This window comes from Oncorhynchus nerka, linkage group LG4 (assembly GCF_034236695.1).
Source record: "Oncorhynchus nerka isolate Pitt River linkage group LG4, Oner_Uvic_2.0, whole genome shotgun sequence".
NCBI lineage: Eukaryota > Metazoa > Chordata > Actinopteri > Salmoniformes > Salmonidae > Oncorhynchus > Oncorhynchus nerka.
This window is the reverse complement of record NC_088399.1, coordinates 29,638,950-29,662,448: the sequence shown is the minus strand read 5'-3', so window position 1 is coordinate 29,662,448 and position 23,499 is coordinate 29,638,950. Positions and strand designations below refer to the sequence as shown.

The 23,499-nt window shown below is 40.9% G+C and overlaps 1 protein-coding gene across 1 annotated transcript in view; it reads right to left on the bottom strand.

The window, feature by feature from the left end:
- Nucleotides 1–23,499, bottom strand: part of LOC115117378 (collagen alpha-2(I) chain-like) — a 132,810-nt gene that overhangs the window by 3,029 nt on the left and 106,282 nt on the right. The window contains exons 15-40 of the mRNA XM_029645852.2: nucleotides 21,509–21,562; nucleotides 21,171–21,215; nucleotides 20,871–20,924; nucleotides 20,691–20,735; nucleotides 20,254–20,307; nucleotides 20,091–20,135; nucleotides 19,888–19,941; nucleotides 19,665–19,709; nucleotides 19,501–19,554; nucleotides 14,073–14,117; nucleotides 13,856–13,909; nucleotides 13,626–13,733; nucleotides 13,477–13,530; nucleotides 13,198–13,251; nucleotides 12,952–12,996; nucleotides 12,521–12,574; nucleotides 4,979–5,023; nucleotides 2,887–2,940; nucleotides 2,720–2,773; nucleotides 2,571–2,624; nucleotides 2,360–2,413; nucleotides 2,150–2,203; nucleotides 1,972–2,016; nucleotides 1,817–1,861; nucleotides 1,534–1,641; nucleotides 187–240 (exon numbers count right to left, since the gene is read on the bottom strand). Coding sequence (XP_029501712.2) covers nucleotides 187–240; nucleotides 1,534–1,641; nucleotides 1,817–1,861; nucleotides 1,972–2,016; nucleotides 2,150–2,203; nucleotides 2,360–2,413; nucleotides 2,571–2,624; nucleotides 2,720–2,773; nucleotides 2,887–2,940; nucleotides 4,979–5,023; nucleotides 12,521–12,574; nucleotides 12,952–12,996; nucleotides 13,198–13,251; nucleotides 13,477–13,530; nucleotides 13,626–13,733; nucleotides 13,856–13,909; nucleotides 14,073–14,117; nucleotides 19,501–19,554; nucleotides 19,665–19,709; nucleotides 19,888–19,941; nucleotides 20,091–20,135; nucleotides 20,254–20,307; nucleotides 20,691–20,735; nucleotides 20,871–20,924; nucleotides 21,171–21,215; nucleotides 21,509–21,562 — 1,431 coding nt within the window. The remainder of the gene's footprint in view (nucleotides 1–186; nucleotides 241–1,533; nucleotides 1,642–1,816; nucleotides 1,862–1,971; nucleotides 2,017–2,149; nucleotides 2,204–2,359; nucleotides 2,414–2,570; nucleotides 2,625–2,719; nucleotides 2,774–2,886; nucleotides 2,941–4,978; nucleotides 5,024–12,520; nucleotides 12,575–12,951; nucleotides 12,997–13,197; nucleotides 13,252–13,476; nucleotides 13,531–13,625; nucleotides 13,734–13,855; nucleotides 13,910–14,072; nucleotides 14,118–19,500; nucleotides 19,555–19,664; nucleotides 19,710–19,887; nucleotides 19,942–20,090; nucleotides 20,136–20,253; nucleotides 20,308–20,690; nucleotides 20,736–20,870; nucleotides 20,925–21,170; nucleotides 21,216–21,508; nucleotides 21,563–23,499) is intronic.

Below are 23,499 nucleotides of genomic sequence, written 5' to 3'. Positions count from 1 at the left end.
GTATGTAAACTTCCGACCTCAACTGTATTTAGGGGTGCAAAATTGTGGTAACATTCCTAAACCAGGGAATAAGCAGGAACCAGGATTAACCAGGATTTCTTGAAAACCTGGAACATTTTGGGAAAGCTACCAGAATTTTGCAACCCTAGACATATCATTATCATCTATTACAATTGCTGTACTTACCATTTCTCCTCTTTCCCCCGCTGGTCCAATTAGTCCACCAGCACCTGTCATTCCCTGAGGATGGACCATACAAGGTTTAAAAAGAAGGACAACAAAGTATCACAATGGAACACAGATTACATTTTTTGATTACATGTTTATTTATCCACATGCACAGGATCGCAGATGTAGTTGCACTCAAATATAAAATATATTATTTGGTTACTACATGATTCCATATTTATTATTTCGTAGTTTTGATGTCTTCACTATTATTCTACAATGTAGAAAATAGTACAATAAATAAAAATTCAGGAATGAGTAGGTGTGTCCAAACTGGTACTGTATACATGTTTACAACTGTGACAATGATGAATATAAATGTCCAAGCTAAAGGGCTGTGCTTGGCATCCCAAAGCCATACCAAATAAGCATCCAATGGGCTTTGAATCGTAAGCCATGTAATACATTACAAATAAATGTATTGAATTCACCCACTGAACCCTGACATAAAATGCATCCAACAGGCATCAGAGACTTAATGTCCCATAGTCTAGGAGTTTAGGAGGTTCTATAGAGGTTCTACACACTTAGAAAAAAACACAATTCTAGGGTTCTTTGGTAAGGGAGATGGTTTTATGTGGAACCATAATGACTCAAAGAATGCTTTGAGCCGTTCAATGGTTATTTGCCATTCAGAAAATGGTTCTTTCATCTTTTAGTGATAATGCAAACGTAGGCGTGGCGGCTCATTAGAATATTTTGGGGCACGATTTGCTCACAGCTCTTTTTGTGCAACTGTGAGTGAGAGTGTCATTCCAGTTGATCTAATCTATTGTGTTATGTCGTTACATGTAAAATATTAGCATGGCCAGCAACAGTGTCTTGTGAAAGAGAAACGTAAGGCCCCGTGTCAACTGAGAACTGTTGACTAAATCAGTGGTTCTCAATTTTCTCCTCATGGACCCCCAGCCATTCCAGACACCTATGGAATTTTAACAATATAATATAATACAAAACTCTGTGTGGATGTTCAAAAAGTTATTTGAGGAACCATTGAGATGGTTACAACCCTTTTTTGGTGCTTTAAATAACCCTTTTTAATGGTTATTTGTAGAACCTTAAAAAATGGTTATTTATAGCACCATAAAGGTTTCCATTCAAAACTTTATGAGCATCTTTTTTCATAGAACATTCAAAAAAAGGGTTCTATATTGCACCAAAAAGGTACCCGCTATGGTGACAAGCCAAAGAACCCTTATTTGGCACGATATAGAACCATTACACACTTTTTAGTGTGTACAGAGGTTACAGTCCTCAGAGGTTGTTTAGAGGAGAAGAGAGCAGTGTCTGCAAAGTAGTACCCACTAGGATTCCTGCTGGTCCGTTAGAGCCTTGTGGCCCCGGAGGCCCCCTGCTTCCCCTTGGTCCCGGTTTCCCCGTGGCTCCATCTGAGCCCTGCAGACCCGAGGGGCCCTGGAACACACAGACAGGTGAGTAGCTTCATCTATTAGTCCTGTTCCCATTGTGTATTGTGTCTACACTATTGGTCTGGCCAAGCAAGACTAACTATATATTGGCAGTGTATAGAGCATGGATCTATAAGAACTGCTGAGGGAGTAGTGAAAAGGCCTGTTCTGCTGTAATTTACCTGTGGGCCCTCTAGCCCTGTGCGTCCCAGATCCCCTAGCCGGCCCTGAGGAGAAAACCCAGAGACACCATTGAAAGGCATGGATTACATTACAGATAGATTTTTCAAGATATTTAGGAAATGTAGTTCTGGTATGTGATTCCTGTTGATCTCACCTGAGGTCCCAGAGGGCCTCTATCCCCATGAGGTCCTGATACACCCTATAAAATACAGCCCAGTCAGAACAGGCTCAATACACACATCATTTAAACTAACACCAGACTCAATGAAGTTGTCTACAAGGACTTGTCACATACTGTATGTGGACTTGTTAACGACAGCACAGTTACTTACTGGAGGTCCAGGCTTCCCAGTAAGACCAGACAGGCCTCTTACACCAGTCTCCCCCTGGGACACCAACACACAGTCCACCACACCAACCATTACACATTTGAAAGGAAATACACAATGTGATGCTGTTGGTATAAATTGAGGCCCACAGGTCTGGGATGGCCATTTGGAATAATGTCCACTGATTACATGACTCAAATACTGTGTCCTTACCCTATGTCCGGTGTGACCATTTGTGCCACGCATTCCCATGCTACCCGGGAAACCCTGGGGGACGAGAAACACAGGACTGGTAACATAAATAAGCTAAGTTGCACACACAGGATGACATGGCAGTGTCATCAGTCCAAAATACCAAACAGAAACATTGTCAGTGTGTCGGTCAAACCCCTTGCCCAGTAGGCCCTACAGAAGCATCACTTACATACATGCCTACTGGCCCCTGGGGTCCCTCCACACCTGCCTTCCCAGTGAAGCCCTGATGCAGAGAGACAGCAACACACACACACACGGTTCAAACCTGTCCTATTTGAGAATCACATCAATCACATCCATCTGAAATGTGTCACTTACCCTCTCTCCCAGTGGCCCAGGGATACCTGTTGGTCCTGTCCGTCCAGGTGGGCCCTGTCGTGGGACAGTAGTCAGTAACACTGCACTCTGTGTGTGATGATGGCCTAAGTCCCCAACACTAAATCAGTATTGGTTGCAATAGTGCTGTCTACTCATGCTAGACTCACCAGAGGGCCTGAACGGCCATCTGGACCTGGCTCTCCAGCAATGCCCTGGAATCCCTGGATGAAGGACAAAGAAGGTGAGAGAGTGATGGAGAGAGTATGAGTAGAGGATGAGAGAATGATAGAGAGAGGAAGAAAGAAGAGATGGGGGCTTATCGCATGGGTCCAGTCAATGAAAACCATTTAAATGCTAATATAAAACAAACCCAATTGATTACTTACAATCAAATTAAGATGTATGCACAACGCTGTGAGTCACATCAGTGTTTAATTTAGTTTATTATTTTTTTGCTTACAGTTGTTTAATCTTCTGATTAATGACTTTGTAATTATGATTATATATGCGGGGCTATTGAGTAATTGTGTCTCTGGTTGTGTACAGAGGTTAACTGCACCCAATTTAATGATGTAAACATCAACAATGGAGTAAAACTGTACCAATGTTCCTGCAAAGGACATTAAATCAATGAAGAACCTTCAGCTATTTACAGGTATTAATGGATATGTAGATGGCACATAACTTTTTCAAATGGATCATTATTGGTCATATTGCCCAGATGCCACAAATATTTCTCTTAGTCATCCCTCTTCCTCTGCTTCCTACTCCTGTCTCCCTGTCCCCCCTCACTATTCTCTCTGCCTGGGTATGAGTCTATATTATATAGCAGAGGTTGTAATGCAATACACTGGCCAGGTGACTAACTGGGGTACAAACCACTTTCACGCCACCTCATATTATATTATCCACATCCCACATAATCATACGTTTATATGAGAGTGTGTGTGTGCGAATGCACAGGTGTGTGTGTGTGTGTGCCTGTGTGTGTAGTGATGATGCAATATCCCTAACCTACCACCTCATACTCCTAAACCTTTTAATGCTCCCGTTTACAAGTATGGAGAGACACCTGATATCGTTAACTAGCTCAGTAGCAGGTACTTTTCTGCCCTATTAAAATGTCTGCCCTAGTCTGCGTTTGTAGTGGTCATGAAATCATATAAAACCCATCATATAATCCAGGGGTGTCCTATAAATGTGATAAGGTGTTTATATTTGCTACCTTGCACTGCCCGGCCAAAAATAGCTGAGCCTGGAGAATGATATAATTCGCCAACCAATGAATTTAAACATAAAGGTCACTATGAGACTGAGTAACTATAAGAAGTTCTTAGAGTTACTTATACTGAACCAAAATATAAACGCAACATATAAAGTGTTGGTCCCATGTTTCATGAGCTGAAATAAAGAAATCAGAGAAATGTTCCATGTGCACAAAAAGCTTAGTTCTCTCAAATTGTGAGCAGAAATGAGTTTACATCCCTGTTAGTGAGCATTTCTCCTTTGCCAAGATAATTCATCCACCTGACAGGTGTGGCATATCAAGAAGCTTATGATCATTACACAGGTGCACCTTGTGCGGGGGACAATAAATGGCCACTCTAAAATGTGCAGTTTTGTCACACAACACAATGTCTCAAGTTTTGAGGGAGCGTGCAATTGGCATGCTGACTGCAGGAATGTCCACCAGAGCTGATGCCAAAATTGAATGTTCATTTGTCTATCATAAGCTGCCTCCAACGTCATTTTAGAGAATTTGTCAGTACATCCAACCTGCCTCACAACCACAGATCACATGTAACCACGCCAGCCCAGGACTTCCACATCCGGCTTCTTCGTCTGCGGGATTGTCTGAGACCAGCCACACGGACATTTGATGAAACTGAGGAGTATTTCTCTGCAATAAAGCCCTTTTGTGGGGAAAAAATATTCTGATTGGCTGGGCCTGGCTCCCCAGGTTGGCCTGGCTCCCAAGTGGATGGGCCTATGCCCTCCAAGGCCCACCCATGGCTACGCCCCTGCCCAGTCAAGTGAAATCCATAAATTTGGGTCTTATTCATTAATTTCATAGAACCTCATTTCATTCAATTTACTTATTTCCTTATATGAACTGTAACTCAGTAAAATCGTTGAAATTGTTGCATGTTGCATTTATATTTTTGTTCAGTAGTTTCATAGTGACCTTTAAGTGAACCACATGTATTGTGTTTCTGTCTCCATGATAAGACTATGCATACTGCTTGTACTGTACTGTACCTTTAGGCCTTTATCGCCAGTTATTCCCACTGAACCAGAGAGACCCTGTAACACATGAGAAACAAGTGTTAACTCAATACACATCAACAGAGGTAATATTGTATACACAAGCACTAATGTGAAGAAGACACACAGGGCTAACCATTAACAACTACAGTAACTACATGACTACACATATTAAACAAGGACACAAATTCATTAATCTTGTCATAATAACTTTAGAATGTAATGATATGAGGTTGAAGTTGATGGGTGATTAATTAAAGTGGAAAATTCCCCACATACAATGACAATCATTTGTGAATCTGTCACATTGAGCAGGGTTGTGAAGATTGCCATCTGCTGTTCAGAACCAGAATGACTACAGTTGTCCAGCTATTGTACTGTATATACAGAAACTCTCAGGAGTATGTTTGCAAAATTTGCACTTCCAGGAATTTTCTGAAATTCTGGAAAACTGGGAAAGTTAACAGAATTAACCATTTTGGAAAAGTTAACAGAATTTCTCAACCCTACTCAGGAGACATTTTACTAGAATCCTTTCTGATTACACTAATACTTTTCTTGAGCAATCTTTCATATATTTTCTCAATTATATGTCAATATACAGATGTAGGATCTTAATTTCAGCATTTTTCTGGTTTTTCCCCCCTGTCTGTACTTCATACTGATGTAGGATCTTAATTGTATCACCCTGTTTCAGCAGAAAAATTATCCCGCAGCAACAGGAAATGTGAATTATATGTGGATTATAATTAATGGAAAAAAATAGTGGGGGGTGCAACATTTTTTGTAAGGGAAAATCAAGTCTGAAATTTCAAACTTCAGATGCCTTTTTAAACCTCAAAATCACTAAACGTTTTAAATGTCCTGCATTGCAGGAAGGTTCTGCTGCAACAGGGTGATACAATTAAGATCCTACATCAGTATGCAGTACAGACAGGGGGGAAAAACCAGACAAAATACATTTGAGATCTATTTTGTGACATTGCTCTATGTATACATAGTGCCTTGCAAAAGTTTGTTTAGGCAAGCCTAAATTACTTCAGGAGTAAAAATGTGGCTTAAGAAATCACATAAGTTATATGGACCTCACTCTGTGTGAAATAATAGTGGTTGATATGATTTTTGAATGACTAACCTTTTCTCTGTCCCCCATACACACAACATCTCCAAGGTCCCTCAGTCAAGTATTGAATTTCAAGCACAGATTCAACTACAAAGACCAGGGAGCTTTTTAGAAAGCCTCATAAAGAAGGGAAGTGGTTGGTAGATGGTTAACAATAACAAATCAGACATTGAATATCTATTTAAACATGGTCAGGTTGATAATTATGTTGTGGGTTATGTATTAAACCACCCAAACACATCAAACATACAGTTGTCCTTCTGAACTGAGCTGCAGGACAGGAATGAATCTCCCTAGGGAGTTTTCATTCCTTCTTGTGGGAAGTTACTACAGACCACCAAGTGCTAACAGTCCATATCTGTGAAATGCTTGATAATGTATGTGATATCAACAGAGAGGTATTTTTTTTTCTGGGTGACCTACATATTGACTGGCTTTCATCAAGCTGTCCATTTAAGAACAATCTTCAAACTGTAATCTGTGCCTGCAACCTGGTTCAGGTTATCAGTCAACCTACCAGGGTATTTATAAACTGCACAGGAATGAAATAATCTACATGTACTGATCACACCTTTACCGAGGCTGCAGAAATCTGTTCTGAAGCAGTATCCACATCCATCGGATATAGTGATCATAATATAGTAGCAATATCGAGAGAAAAAACAAGGTTCCAAAGGCTAGGTCCTAATATAGTGTATAAGATATATATATATATATATATATTATTTTGTTTTACCTTTATTTAACTAGGCAAGTCAATTAAGAACAAATTCTTATTTTCAATGACGGCCTAGGAACAGTGGGTTAACTGCCTGTTCAGGGGCAAAACAACAGATTTGTACCTTGTCAGCTCGGGGATTTGATCTTGCAACCTTCCGGTTACTAGTCCAATGCTCTAACCACTAGGCTACCATGCCACCCCGATATCATACACAAGGTTTTGTAGTGATTCCTATGTTGAAGAATTTCTAATTCCAGCTACTAATAAGCAAGCACCCATTAAGAAAATGACTGTAAAAATGGTGAAGTCCCTGTGGATTGATGAGGAATTGAAATATTTTATAGTTGAGAGGGATGATGCAAAAGGATTGGCAAATACAGTGCATTCGGAAAGTATTCAGACCTCTTGACATTTTCCACATTTTGCAAAAACAGTTTTTTAGACATTTTTGCAAATTTATACAACATAAAAAGTATTCAGACCCTTTGCTATGAGACTCGAAAATGAGTTCAGGTGCATTCTGTTTACATTGATCATCATTGAGATGTTTCTACAACTTGATTGGAGTCCACCAGTGGTAAATTCGATTGATTGGACACGATTTGGAAAGGCATACATCTTTTTATATAAGGTCCCATATAAGGTCCCACAGTTGACCGTCCATGTCAGAGCAAAAACCAAGCCATGACGTTGAAGGAATTGTCCGCAGAGCTCCGAGACAGGATTGTTTCGAGGCACAGATCTGGGGAAGGGTACCAACACATTACTGCAGAATTGAAGGTCCCCAAGAACACAGTGCCTCCATCATTCTTAAATTGAAGAAGTTTGGAACCACCAAGACTTCCTAGAGCTGGCCGCCCGGCCAAGCTGAGCAATTGGAGAAGAAGGACCTTGGTCAGGGAGGTGAGCAATAACCTGATGGTCACTCTGACAGAGCTCCAGAGTTCCTCTGTGGAGATGGGAGAACATTCCAGAAGGACAAGCATCTCTGCAGCATCCCACCAATCAGGTGATACAGCGTCCAGATGAAAGCCACTCCTCAGTAAAAGGCACATGACAGCCCGTTTGCAGTTTGCCAAAAGGCACCTTTGGCCAGAGCCCGGACTTAAACCCGATCGAACATCTCTGAAGAGACTTGAAAATAACTGTGCAGCGACGCTCCCCATCCAAACTGACACACTGTCTGGCTGCACAGCCGTTTGGTAAACATACTGTGAATTGAGAAATCGTGTGACTAAACTAAATAAAACGAAGAAAAAACTTAAGATAACTGATATAAAGGGTAATAGTAAAAAGATTAGATGAATTAGATGAATTAGATGGCTCATTTATCACAAAACCCACTGATATTGGCAGATATTACTTTAATGACATGCCAACAACAACTTATGAACCTACACCTCAATGCGTAACTGACCAAATTATGAAAAACAAGCATTGTAATTTTGAATTCAGTAAAGTGAGTGTGGAAGAGGTGAAAAATGTATTGTTGTCTGCCAACAATGACAAGCCACCTGGGTCTGACAACTTGGAAGGAAAATTAATGAGGATGATAGTGGACTATAATATTATTGCCACTCCTATTTGCCATCTCTTTAATCTAAACCTACAAGTTAGTATGTGCCCTCAGGCCTGGAGGGAAGCAAATGTAATTCCCAATAATAGCAAAGTACACTTTACTGGCTCAAACAGCTGACCAACAACCTGTTACCAACCCTTAGCCAAATTTTGGAAAGAAATGTGTTTGACCAGATACAGTGCTATTCCACAGTAAACAAATGTACAACAACTTTCATCACACTAATAGGGATGGGCACTCAACATGTCCAGTACTTACACAAATGACTGACGATTAGCTGAAAGAAAATTATAATAAGAAGATTGTGGGAGCTGTTTTGTTAATCTGCTGCTGTAAAAATATACAGTACCAGTCAGAGGTTTGGACACACCTACTCATTCCAGGGTTTTCCTTTATTTTTTACTATTTTCAACATTGTAGGATAATAGTGAAGACATCAAAACTATGAAATAACACATACAGTATGGAATCATGTCTCCAAAAAAGTGTTATATTTTATATTTCAGAATCTTCAAAGTAGCCACCCTTTCCCTTGATGACAGCTTTGCACACTCTTGGCATCCTCTCAACCAGCTTCATGAGGTAGCCACCTGGAATGCATTTCAGTTAACAGGTGTGCCTTGTTAAAAGTACATTTGTTGAATTTCCTTCCTTCTTAATGTGTTTGACCCAATCAGTTCGGTTGTGACAAGGTACCGTAGGGTGGTATACAGAAGATAACCCTATTTGGTAAAAGACCATGTCCATATTATGGCAAGAACAGCTCAAATAAGCAAAGTGAAATGACAGTCCATCATTACTTTAAGACATGATGGTCAATCCAGATAATGTCAAGAACCTTGAAAGTTTCTTCAAGTGCAGTCGCAAAAACCATCAAGCGCTGTGATGAAACTGGCTCTCATGAGGACCGCAACAGGAAAGGAAGACCCAGAGTTACCTCTTCTGCAGAAGATAAGTTCATTAGAGTTAACTGCACTTCAGATTCCAGCCCAGATAAATCCTTCACAGAGTTCAAGTAACAGACACACCTCATCTCAACATCAACTGCTCAGAGGAGAATGTGTGAATCAGGCCTTCATGGTCAAATTGTTGCAACAAAAAAAACACTACTAAAGGACGCCAATAATAATAAGAAGACTTGCTTGGGCCAAGAAACACGAGCAATGGACATTAGACCGGTGGAAATCTGTCTTTTGGTCTGATGAGTCCAAATTTGAGATTTTTGGTTCCAACCACCATGTCTTTGTGAGACGTAGTGTAGCTGAATGGATGATCTCCGCATATGTGGTTCCCACCGCGAAGAATGGAGGAGGACGTATGATGGTGTGGATTGCTTTGCTGGTAACACTGTCTGTGATTTAATTCGAATTCAAGGCACACTTAACCAGCATGGATACCACACCGATACGCCATCCCATCTGATTTGGGCTTAGTGGGACTATCATTTGTTTTTCAACAGGATAATGACCAAAAACACACATCCAGGCCATGTAAGGGCTATTTGAACAAGAAGGAGAGTGATGGAGTGCTGCATCAGATGACCTGGCCTCCACAATCACCCGACCTCAACCCAATTGGACTGCAGAGTGAAGGAAAAACAGCCAACAAGTGATCAGCATATGTGGGAACTACTTCAAGACTGTTGGCATTCCAGGTGAAGCTGGTTGAGAGAATGCCAAAAGTGTGCAAAGCTGTCGTCAAGGAAAAGGGTGGCTACTTTGAAGAATCTAAAATCTAAAATATATTTTTATTCATTTAACATGATTCCATGTGATATTTCATAGTTTTGATGTCTTCACAAGTAAGTGTGTTATGTCTTTACATCTCCTGCAATGTCGTGAATCAAGAGGTACCTGTCTAACAGAACACAGAGGGTGTTCTTTAAAGGAAGCCTTGTCAACATAATTTAGGTAGAGTCAGGCATTCCCCAGGGCAGCTGTCTAGGCCACTTACTTTTTTTTCAATCTTTACTATTGACCTGCCAACTGGCACTCAGTAAATCCTGTGTGTCTATGTATGCTGATGACTCAACACTATACAAGTCAGCTACCACAGCAAGTGAAATCTCTGCAAACGCTTAACAAAGAGCTGCAGTCAGTTTTAGAATGGGTGGCAAGAAATAAGCTAGTCCTAAATATTTCAAAAAGTAAAAGCATTGTTTTTGGGACAAATAATTCACTAAACCCTAAACCTCAACCACATATTGTAATGTATAATGTGTAAATTGAATACGTTGAGGAGACTAAACTGCTTGGAGTAAGCCTGGATTGTAAAACTGTCATGTACAAAACAAATATATGCAACAGTAGCTAAGATGGGGAGAGTATAATAAAACAATGCTCTGTTTCTTGACATCACTATTAACAAAAAAAGTCCAACAGCCACATGTTTTGTCACACCTGGATTACTGCCCAGCCATATGGTCAAGTGCCACAAAGAGGGACACAGGTTAATTACAGTTGGCCCAGAACAGAGCAGCACAGCTGGCCCTTAAATGTACATGGAGAGCTAACATGATTTTTTTTTTAAATTTATTTTACCTTTATTTAACCAGGCAAGTCAGTTAAGAACAAATTCTTATTTTCAATGAAGGCCTAGGAACAGTGGGTTAACTGCCTGTTCAGGGGTAGAACGACAGATTTGTACCTTGTCACTCAGGGGTTTGAACTCGCAACCTTCCGGTTACTAGTCCAACGCTCTAAACACTAGGTTACCCTGCCGCCCCAATAACACGCATGTCAATCTCTCCTGGCTCAAAGTAGAGGAGAGATTGACTGCATCACTACTTGTCTTTGTGAGAAGCATTGACATCTTGAAAGCACTGAGTTGTCTGTTTAAATGATGAGCACACAGCTCAGACACCCATGCATACCGCACAAGACACGTCACCAGGGGTCTCTTCACAATCCCCAAGTCCAGAACAGACTATGGGAAACACACAGTACTACATAGAGCCTTGTCTACATGGAACTCTATTCCACATCAAGTAACTCATGCAAGCAGTAAAATCACATTTAAAAATCTGATAAAACTACATCTTATGGAACATTGCGAACTGTGAAGAGACACACACACACACACACAAGGCACACCTTAATCTTGTTTGGACCCCAGGAAGAGTAGCTGCTGACTTGGCAGCAGCTAATGGGGATCCGTAATAAAATACAAATACCATGAAGCCATTGGTGATTGACAGAGTTACAGAGTTCAATGGCTGTGATGGGAGAAAACTGAGGATGGATCAACAACATTGTAGTGATTCCACAAATTACTTAAATGACAGAGTGAAAAGAAGAATACAAATATACAGAATAAACACGGCAAAGAAATACACTTTTTGGCCTAAATGCAAAGTCTTATTTTTGGGGCAAATCTAACACAACACTCCCTATTTTCAAGATGGTGTGGGCTGCATCATGGTATGGGTATGCTTGACATCAGAAAATACTGGGGTTTCTCAGGATAAAAAGAAATGGAACTAAGCCCAGGCAAAATTCTAGAGGAAAACCCGCTTCAGTCTGCTTTACACCAGACACTCGGAGAGGAATTCACCATTCAGCAGCACAATAACCTACAGCACTTGGCCAAATCTACACTGGAGTTGCTCACAGAGAAGACAGTGAATGTTCCTGAGTGGCCAAGTTACAGTTTGGACTTAAATCAACTTGAAAATGACTGTCTAGCCATGACCCCCTACATCTTGAAAGAGCTTGAAGAATTATGAATAGATTAATGGGCTAATATTGCACAATCCAAGTGTGAAAAGCACTTAGAGAATTACCTAAGAAGACTCACAGCTGTAATCGCTGCCAAAGGTGTTCCTAACATGTATTGACTCAGGGAGCTGAATGACTCAGGGAGCTGACTATATTTTAGTTATTTAATTTATATACAATTATTATTATTTATTTTTTCATTCTTCCACTTTGACATTACAGAGTATTTTGTGTAGATTGTTGACAAAAAATTCAATTAAATCCATTTTAATTAGACTTTGTAACACAAAAGGTGAATAAATCCAATGGGTGTGAATATTTTTGCAAGGCACTGTATACAAGCTCAGTGTCTTCAGGGGTGTGATCATGGTATTGAAATATGATATAGAATGGGAACCTGTGTACCAGGCTTTCCTTCTGGTCCCTCTGTCCCAGGTGGGCCTGGCAAACCCTGTTGGAGACAAGTACACACACACACTCATAATAAGTGTACTGTGATTACGTAATATTCAGCAGCCTACAGTATTCACCAAGGTGGCCCAATAGTGGGATGATGGACGGTAATTCACACTAGCTTTTAGTCAGCTCCGTTAGATAAGCCCATACAGCCTTGGATACTCTTCATCACCAAGCAGAAGTGTTAGTATTAAGTGTTTTGCCACTTATCTGCACACACACCACAGATCTGCTGTTCTGACAATCACAGATGTTGCCCATTGAGGTGTATACTGTATATCTGATTTGTCAAGAATATTCATTTGTTTTTCAATGCAAATTGATCAAGTAGATGGCTCCACTAGTGTTTGTCTGTGCATGGTATGTGCTTACCAGTGAACCAGGCTGGCCATCATGCCCTCTCTGTCCGATGCGACCCTAGGTAGAAGAAGGCAGTGCCAATCAGGTTACCATTCAAATATCAAGAGCAGGACTAAAATCACGCTTTACTAAATACTAAGGTTGAACAAAAATCCCTGTAGAATTCCAAATCCCAGAAATTCTGGATAGCTTGGACATTTTGTGAAAGTTCCCAGAATTTTCCAACCCTCATAAACACATTCAATAGAAGTGTCCTACCTTGGTCCCTCTGTGTCCAGGCTGGCCGTTGCGCCCATCTGGACCCCTATTCCCCTTCAGAGAAACAGACATTTTTTTATGAGACTATAGCTGTTTCCCAAATGGCACCTCCTACAGGACTCAAAGTAGTGCACTATATACTGTAGGGTGCCATTTGGGACACACTTTTTAGGACATGAAATCCACAGTTTTATCATCATTTTGACCAATCTGATGAAAGAATGACAATCTAAATGTTACTTTCACTATAATGCATTCATTTTTTAAGTCTTCTCTGACCTTCAGCCCATCTCTGCCCAGTTTTCCCTGAGGGCCAGTTTCTCCATTCTCCCCCTAAAAGAGGAGACACAAAATCCATCAGTCTTCCAGTGGTAAAGTAGTAGTCTATATAACTGTAGATACAGTGATAAGGCAGGGAGACGACCTACCCCAATGCCTTTAGTGCCAGGTTGACCATTGAGCCCTGTAAAGCCAGGGAAGCCACTAGGACCACTCTCTCCCTGAGGCCCTTGGATTCCCGAAGCACCCTGAACACACTGAGAGATAGAACGAGAGAGAGAAGACAAATGTGTAACTCATAATTTAGATGTCAAAAAGTATGAATCAAGAGTTTTAGTTTTGTTGAATGTCTACACGTCTCCAGAGGCTGGGTTCTTACTCTCTCCCCCTTCGGTCCAGGGTCCCCTTTGTCCCCGTCTGGTCCTCTCTTACCCTGTGGAGGTCAGAGAGGAGTCAGAGAACTGCAGGTACAGTAAGTAGTTGAAAAGCATGCAACCTGATTCTTCAAAGTGTTTTGAATCAATCTAAGGACAATACAACAATGTATTATATCTAATTCAAAATGTATTTCAGTAAAATGCAGAAGCAGTACTTACAGTAATTCCAGGGAAACCCTTTGGACCTTGTGTTCCCAGTGGCCCCTTCAATCAAAGAATGACAGAGAAGGGATTGAAGTGTTAGTTCCTTTTAGTTAGATTTTCTTGCTTCAAGTAGATGGACGCCTATCACATCATGGCTCCAAAACTCCAGAAATATTTCACAAAATCTTCCCTTTCATGATGATCTCATTGTCTAATCTATAGCCACACTTCAGCCATACTGACTGACAATGTAAACTGACTAGACTGAAAACATTTTTTCCTCACATTTTCAAAGAATATATTTATATTTTCCAACAGGGCTATACATTTGGGTGAGTTTTTTTTCTCGCCTGAGTAGCCTTGTTTCACTGCCAAAAATAAAATAAAATAATCTAGTGTTCAGCGAAATAACAACACAATGTCAAATACAGGTAGCCTAGTCAATAGTTAACATCTAATCACATTAACCGTTACTCTCTTACAGGAAACCTTCACTCTTGCGCAGATATTTAGAAACGAAACATGACAATTTGAAAAATAAGCGAGAATAAAGATGACTTTCGAGTAGTAAGACGTATAAAAGCAACAGATAACATTAATAAAAAGGGGCTAGAAGCGACTTATACGGTGAGCTACCGAGTGGCTAGGACAGGCAAGCCCCATTCTAAAGGGCTTAATTCTTCCTGCTGCCGCAGATATGGCTGGGACAATGCTGGGGGAAAAGGCCAACAAAACTATACAGACAATGTCTTCATCAAACAACACTGTTTCACAACGCATCAGTGACATGGTAGGAGATGTTTTGAAACAATTACTGCTTCGTGTACAAGCCAGTGAATTATATGCGTTACAGCTGGATGAGTCAACAGACGTGGCGGGCCTGGCACAGCTCCTGTCCATTACGTTTAGGGGGTCAATTAAGGAAGACATTCTCTTCTGCGACCCACTGGAAACCAGCACCTGAGTGAACTGGGTGCGCAATTACGCAGGTACTTTCCCGAAATGGACGACACAAACAACTGCATTCGTTATCCCTTTCATGCCCTGCCTCCAGTCCACTTACCGATATCTGAACAAGAGAGCCTCATCGAACTTGCAACAAGCAGTTCTGTGAAAATGTCATTTAATCAGAAGCCACTGACAGATTTCTGGATAGGGCTACGCTCAGAGTATCCTGCCTTGGCAAATCGTGCTGTTAAGACACTGATGCCCTTTGCAACCACGTACCTAATGTGAGAGTGGATTCTCGGCCCTCACTAGCATGAAAACTAAATACAGGCACAGACGTGTGTGGAAAATGATTTCAGACTGAGACTCTCTCCAATACAACCCAGCATTGCATTGAGTTATGTGCATCCTTTCAAGCACACCCTTCTCATTAACCTGGGAGTTATTCACAATTTTATGATGAACAAATAAGGTTTAATATGTATGATGGCTAAATGAAGAGCAAAATGATTGATTATTATTATATTATTATTTGTGCCCTGGTCCTATAAGAGATCTTTGTCACTTCCCATGAGCCGGGTTGTGACAAAAACTTACACTCATTCTTATGTTTAATAAATGTATCGTAAAGTGTGTGTGTGGCAGGCTTACAATGATGGCAAATAACAACATTTGAGAGTGCGCTGCCCCTGGTGCTAGAGGGGGTACGCAGCTGGAGGTTGAACGTTTGAAGGGGTACGGGACTATAAAACGTTTGGGAACCACTGGCCTTAGAGGACGTCTGGATAACAGCCAGAGTTAAACCGCCTGGGTTTCTACACTATGGAATCTAGCAGTTTACAACTTCTCCAAATGGGCGTTTAATATCACACAGAGATACAGTGTGTTCATCATTCAGACCAGTGTTCATTTTGGATCTTTTTTTAGATATAGTCTAAGTCTAAGTCAACTTAATGCCCTTTCATTTTAGTCACATCACATTTGTATTGCCTCATTAAACCTATACTAAACACAAATCCCTGTCTTGTGCACAAACATGCATAGCCTTGTCCTACCAACATAGTTTCCTGCATAACATCCTATTCTCTTCCCAACAGCAGAAATACTGTATCACAAACATATACACTGTGTACAAAGCATTAAGAACACCTGCTCTTTCCATGACAGACTGACCAGGTGAATCAAGGTGCAATCTATGATCCCTTATTGTTAAACTTGTTAAATTCACTATAAATCAGAGTAGATGAAGGGGAAGAGACAGGTTAAAGAACGATGTTAAATCCTTGAGACAACTGAGACATGGAATGTATATGTGTGTCATTCAGAGGGTGAATGGGCAAGACAAAAGATTGAAGTGCCTTTGAACGGGGTATAGTAGTAGAGAACTGCAACGTTGCTGTCAAGAACTGCAAGGCTGCTGGGTTTTTCACGCTCAACAAAAAGTATTGACAAAGTAGTATGGGTTGCACCTCCGTCACTCGGTTGTGGCATTACGATTGTTATCAATGTTCCACAGACGCCGAAGCCGCATTGGTGTCCAAAAGTAAAAAGAGGGCTAATGACTTTGAATGGGAGTTAATGTTTCGCCCAGTGACCTCCAAATCGAGTCCCAACTCCCCTGTGCTCCAAGTCCAAGTCACCAATGGTCGAGTCACGAGTCCCTATGGCTGAAGTCCGAGTCCCAGTGCTCAAGTCCTGGTCCAAGTGCTCAAGTCTGAGTTATTGGGTCCCCATTAACCCAAAATAAAGTTGTTAACGCAGTCAGATACAGTGTAGTGGCAAGAGGAATTTAGTCAACAAATGGTTTACTGTTCCTTCTCCTTTCTGTGCCACCAAATGTTAGCATATAGGCTACTGGTAATGTTGCCAGGGCCACGTTCAGCTGCAAAACCTTCTTGAATATTGCAGACAGAAAGTCCATGAATTTGGAGTCTAGCTTAACCCTCCCACTTTCCCCACTGCATTTGCTCCAGGTTCTGTAGCCAACGTAGCCAAGTCTTCATCTTTTCCTCTGAGAAAACGGCTTGATTCTAGCCCAACCGTTCAAAAAATATGACCCATAATACCGGCGCTATGTTTTTTTCTTTGCATTGTGCATTGGCGGGGTCTGCATTTTACATTCATAAAGCATATCGTGGGCCGTTCTAAAAACTAGGCGACTTGCGGACTGGACCGTTAACCATTTGTTTAGACTACACCTTGTTCAGTCATGTTACCTCATTAGCTAGCTATAGCTAACGACCTTGGACGTGATCAGCAGTACGCAAAGTATACATGATTCCTTATTCAACATCACAGAGAGGCATGTTTGTTCTACATATCATATTTCTATCTGAATGTTCCAAAATGTTCCAAAAAGTGTCCTACTGAACGTGCCCCAGGTTGTTATCTACAGTATAGCTATTGCTAGCGAATGTGGTGTGTCCATCCCACTGCTGAACAGAACTGAGCTGCGCATCTGTGCTGCTAATATTAATTGAGCTTATTACTGAAAAGGTCTCAATCTCTCCAAAAAAACATTGTCCAGTCCACTTAGTATCCGTCACATCTCATATTAGTGAACAGAAATGAAAAATCTATATATATATATATTTTTTTTCTGGGTCTATTTAGTCAGTTATAGTCTTGTAATTTGCCACTAAAAATAGGTTTTTGACAAATATTTTAGTCATAATATTTGGGTTACTCTCTTAAGCTAGAGGATATCACACCCATTGGATTTAGTCACCTTTACTCTCTTAAGCTAGAGGATATCACACCCATTGGATTTAGTCACCTTTACTCTCTTAAGCTAGAGGATATCACACCCATTGGATTTAGTCACCTTTACTCTCTTAAGCTAGAGGATATCACACCCATTGGATTTAGTCACCTTTACTCTCTCTTAAGCTAGAGGATATCACACCCATTGGATTTAGTCACCTTTACTCTCTTAAGCTAGAGGATATCACACCCATTGGATTTAGTCACCTTTACTCTCTTAAGCTAGAGGATATCACACCCATTGGATTTAGTCACCTTTACTCTCTTAAGCTAGAGGATATCACACCCATTGGATTTAGTCACCTTTACTCTCTTAAGCTAGAGGATATCACACCCATTGGATTTAGTCACCTTTACTCTCTTAAGCTAGAGGATATCACACCCATTGGATTTAGTCACCTTTACTCTCTTAAGCTAGAGGATATCACACCCATTGGATTTAGTCACCTTTACTCTCTTAAGCTAGAGGATATCACACTCATTGGATTTAGTCACCTTTACTCTCTTAAGCTAGAGGATATCACACCCATTGGATTTAGTCACCTTTTGGTTTTACTCTCTTAAGCTAGAGGATATCACACCCATTGGATTTAGTCACCATTGGATTTAGTCACCTTTACTCTCTTAAGCTAGAGGATATCACACCCATTGGATTTAGTCACCTTTACTCTCTTAAGCACCTTTACTCTCTTAAGCTAGAGGATATCACACCCATTGGATTTAGTCACCTTTACTCTCTTAAGCTAGAGGATATCACACCCATTGGATTTAGTCACCTTTACTCTCTTAAGCTAGAGGATATCACACCCATTGGATTTAGTCACCTTTACTCTCTTAAGCTAGAGGATATCACACCCATTGGATTTAGTCACCTTTACTCTCTTAAGCTAGAGGATATCACACCCATTGGATTTAGTCACCTTTACTCTCTTAAGCTAGAGGATATCACACCCATTGGATTTAGTCACCTTTACTCTCTTAAGCTAGAGGATATCACACCCATTGGATTTAGTCACCTTTACTCTCTTAAGCTAGAGGATATCACACCCATTGGATTTAGTCACCTTTACTCTCTTAAGCTAGAGGATATCACACCCATTGGATTTAGTCACCTTTACTCTCTTAAGCTAGAGGATATCACACCCATTGGATTTAGTCACCTTTACTCTCTTAAGCTAGAGGATAAGGCTATCAGAAGATCATACAGCGTGAGGATAGAGGTTTCATCCATTAGCTAAGAGCAGCGCTCCACAACACATAAAAGCTTCAATGTGTAGGAAATGGGATACACACTGAGTAGTATCATCAGTAGCCTGATTCTGTCACTTAAAACTGGAATCCTTAGTTGCTACATACAACTTATAAATACATCATCAGCTTAGTTCAATTAATTAGAACACAAAATATAAGCTTGTTTTACTATGTTTGTAAACAATGTACAGTAAATGTAAACAAACACTGTATAGCCTAAAATGTTTTACTATAATTGTGATATAATGGATGGTCAGTACTTGCATCGATAGCTCTGTCTATGAATTTTAAAGTGGTTACATCTCTCTAGATCTTTCCCTCAGCTTTTTTCCAAAACACTGGCGGGGTAACCACTTGGTTATTGTTTTAATTAAGGATTCTAGCTTTAAGTGACAGGTACTGTGAGGTTGCTATGTGTGTGTGTCTCTGGAAGGAAGAGTGGAGTTTAGGTGGTCAGTCCACTGGGTACTATGCTACTCACCATGGGCCCCTCGAACCCTGGCTCACCCCGGATACCCATTGTCCCCATAGGCCCCTGAGGAAGACAGAGAGAGGAAGGAAAATAGGGGGTTGGAGAGAGACATTTATAGTCATTTATTTACTAGAGCAGAATTAACTTTACGAGAGAAGAGAGGAGAGACTTACAGGATCACCTTTCGGACCAAGGGCACCACTCATCCCAGGCTGTCCCTGTGAAAATATGAAAACAGTACAGATGACCTTTAACCCCCTGATATTATATATTATTATGATGAGAAATCCCTCTGAAAAAGATATGTTTCCAAATACATTAGTCAATCATCTGGTCCCAAGTTAGGAATCTGGTCCCAAGTTAGGGAACATTAATGTGCAGCTGAGTGAGACTGACCTGGATTCCCCTGAGTCCTGGAGGCCCACTCTCGCCATCTAAACCCTGGGGTCCCTGGTGAAATAAATAGAAAACAGGTCATTTTAAAACATGTTGTATAGTATGTGTGTAATATTTCCCGTATAGTCTTACGAGCATTGAGTTCTGTTAAATGTGACCCAACTTTAGGCAAGAAAACACAACAAGCAAACGCCTCCTCTTACCTGGGGGCCTCTGGGGCCGATGACTCCAACAGGCCCCAACTCTCCCTAGAAGGTAAATGCAGGCTACCTTTGGTGAAGGCTGACATATTCATATACCAGTAAAGTAGTTAACAAAAAAATTATGGGAAGACCCTCATCTTCTGGGGTCAAAATGTCCCCTCACCTGTGAGCCGTTAACTCCCTGATCGCCAACACGGCCTGTGAAACCAGTGGCTCCCTACACAAAACAAGAATATACACACTGAGTGATATGATATGGGATGAGTGACATAGCATTAGGAATTGGGGCCCATTATGATATTGTGCTGTGCTGTATGTTGGAATACATATATGTAGTACACTCTTAGAAAAAAAAAGGTGATACCTAGAACCTTAAATTGTTCTTCGGCTGTCCCCACAGGAGAACCTTTTGAAGAACACTTTTTGGTTCCAGGTAGAAAGAACCCTTTTGGTTCCAGACAGAACCCTTTTGGGTTCCATGTAAAACCCTTTCCACAGAGGGTTCTACATGGACCCCAAAAGGGTTCTAAAATAATCCTTTTGGAACCCTTTTTTTCTAAGGGTGTATGGAAGGTACAGACTTGTTTGCTGTCTACTCACCACTGTCCCAGGAGGCCCTGGAGGCCCATCAAACCCAGCCTCCCCCTGGAGAGTCACAAACACATGGACACAAGTCAGTGACACACTCAATTACTGATGAATAACACCCTAAAGTATTCAGAAATGTTTGAATCTGTAAATCTGAAACAAGGTGTAGTATTGTTACTGTGGGTCACTCACATCAGGTCCAGGGTTTCCCTCTGAGCCTGTGAACCCTCTGACTCCCTGAGGCCCCTGAAGAAAAGACAGACATAGGGTTAGACCTTTTACAAAGTATGTCAAAGGGGTGAAAATTAGGGTGCAAATCAAAAAAGGCAGCTTGAAAGAAAAGAGACAGTGGACACATCTCAAACGGCACCCTATTCCCTATTTAGTGCACTACTTTTGACCAGGGTCGATAAGGTGCTGTTAAAAAAAAATGGTGCACTATAAAGGGAAAAAGGGTGCTATTTCGACACATACAGCGAGAGAAACACTTACTGGTGGACCAACATAACCGGGACGGCCTGGTAAACCCAAAGAGCCCTACAGGACACACAAAGTTCCGATGTTAAGCTCTCAATAGAGAGGGCTATCAACACAAAAGCCTTCAGTAAAATGCATACATGAGCATTACAGGAATATGAGTAAAAACATTTGATGTGAACTGTACAAGCAGGGCATTCAGCTCTCATAGTACTTCATCTTTCCACTAAGGGGCAGCATATTCCAAATAATAATCTAGACCAGTGAAGACTGGGGACTGGGGTTGACTTTAATTCAGTGTGACTAATTCAGTAATAAAGGAACAATAGTCAGCAATCATACTTGAGTCTTACCTTCTCGCCCACTTCTCCAATATGTCCTCTTGGGCCCTTGGCTCCAATAAGGCCCTATAAGGCATTATAAAATACATTATAAAGCATTATACATACAGTGCCTTTGGAAAGTATTCAGACCCCTTGACTTTTTTCACATTTTGTTACATTACAGCCTTATTCTAAAATTAATTAAATGTGTTTTTTCATCATCAATCTACACTTAATACCCCATCATGACAAAGCAAAAATAGCTTTTTAGAAATTTTGCACATTTATTAAAAATAAAAAACTGAAATATCACATTTACATAAGTATTCAGACCCTTTACTCAGTACTTTGTTGAAGCACCTTTGGCAGCGATTACAGCCTCGAGTCTTCTTGGGTATGACACAACAAGCTGGAGGTTGACCGATTAATCGGAATGGCTAATTAATTAGGGCCGATTTCAAGTTTTCATAACAATCGGTAATCTGCATTTTTGGACACCGATCATGGCCGATTACATTGCACTTCACGAGGAGACTGCGTGGCAGGCTGACTACCTACGCGAGTGCAGCAAGGAGCCAAGGTAAGGTGCTAGCTAGCATTAAACGTATCTAAAAAAAACAATCAATCTTAACATAATCACTAGTTAACTACACATGGTTGATGATATTACTAGTTTATCTAGCTTGTCCTGCGTTGCACATAATCGGTGCAACGACAGTGCCTGTTAATTTGTCATTGAACCATAGCCTACTTCGCCAAACGGGTGATTTAACAAGCGCATTCATTGAAAAAAAACACTGTCGTTGCACCAATGTGTACCTAACCATAAACATCAACACCTTTCTTAAAATCAATACACAAGTATATATTTTTAAACCTGCATATTTACATTCACATTTACATTTAAGTCATTTAGCAGACGCTCTTATCCAGAGCGACTTACAAATTGGTGCTTTCACCTTATGACATCCAGTGGAACAGCCACTTTACAATAGTGCATCTAGGTCTTTTAAGGGGGGTGAGAAGGATTACTTTATCCTATCCTAGGTATTCCTTAAAGAGGTGGGGTTTCAGGTGTCTCCGGAAGGTGGTGATTGACTCCGCTGTCCTGGCGTCGTGAGGGAGTTTGTTCCACCATTGGGGGGCCAGAGCAGCGAACAGTTTTGACTGGGCTGAGCGGGAACTGTACTTCCTCAGTGGTAGGGAGGCGAGCAGGCCAGAGGTGGATGAACGCAGTGCCCTTGTTTGGGTGTAGGGCCTGATCAGAGCCTGGAGGTACTGAGGTGCCGTTCCCCTCACAGCTCCGTAGGCAAGCACCATGGTCTTGTAGCGGATGCGAGCTTCAACTGGAAGCCTGCTAACATGAATTTCTTTTAACTATGTAAATTGTGACACTTCTCTTGGATTCTGTGTATCAGAGTCAGGGTATATGCAGCAGTTTGGGCCACCTGGCTCGTTGCGAACTTTGAAGAATATTTCTTCCTAACAAAGACAGCCAACTTCGCCAAACGGGGGATGATTTAACAAAAGCGCATTTGCAAAAAAAGCATAATCGTTGCACGAATGTACCTAACCATAAACATCAATGCCTTTCTTAAAATCAATACACATAAGTATATATTTTTAAACCTGCCTATTTAGTTAAAAGAAATTCATGTTAGCAGACAATATTAACTAGGGAAATTGTGTCACTTCTCTTGCGTTCATTGCACGCAAAGTCAGGGTATATGCAACAATTTGGGCCGCCTGGCACGTTGCGAACTAATTTGCCAGAATTTTACATAATTATGACATAACATTGAAGGTTGTGCAATGTAACAGGAATATTTAGATTTATGGATGCCATCAGTTAGATAAGATACGGAACGGTTCCGTATTTCACTGAAAGAATAAATGTTTTGTTTTCGAAATGATAGTTTCCGGATTTGACCATATGAATGACCTAAGGCTCGTATTTCTGTGTGTTATTATGTTATAATTAAGTCTATGATTTGATATTTGACAGAGCAGTCTGACTGAGC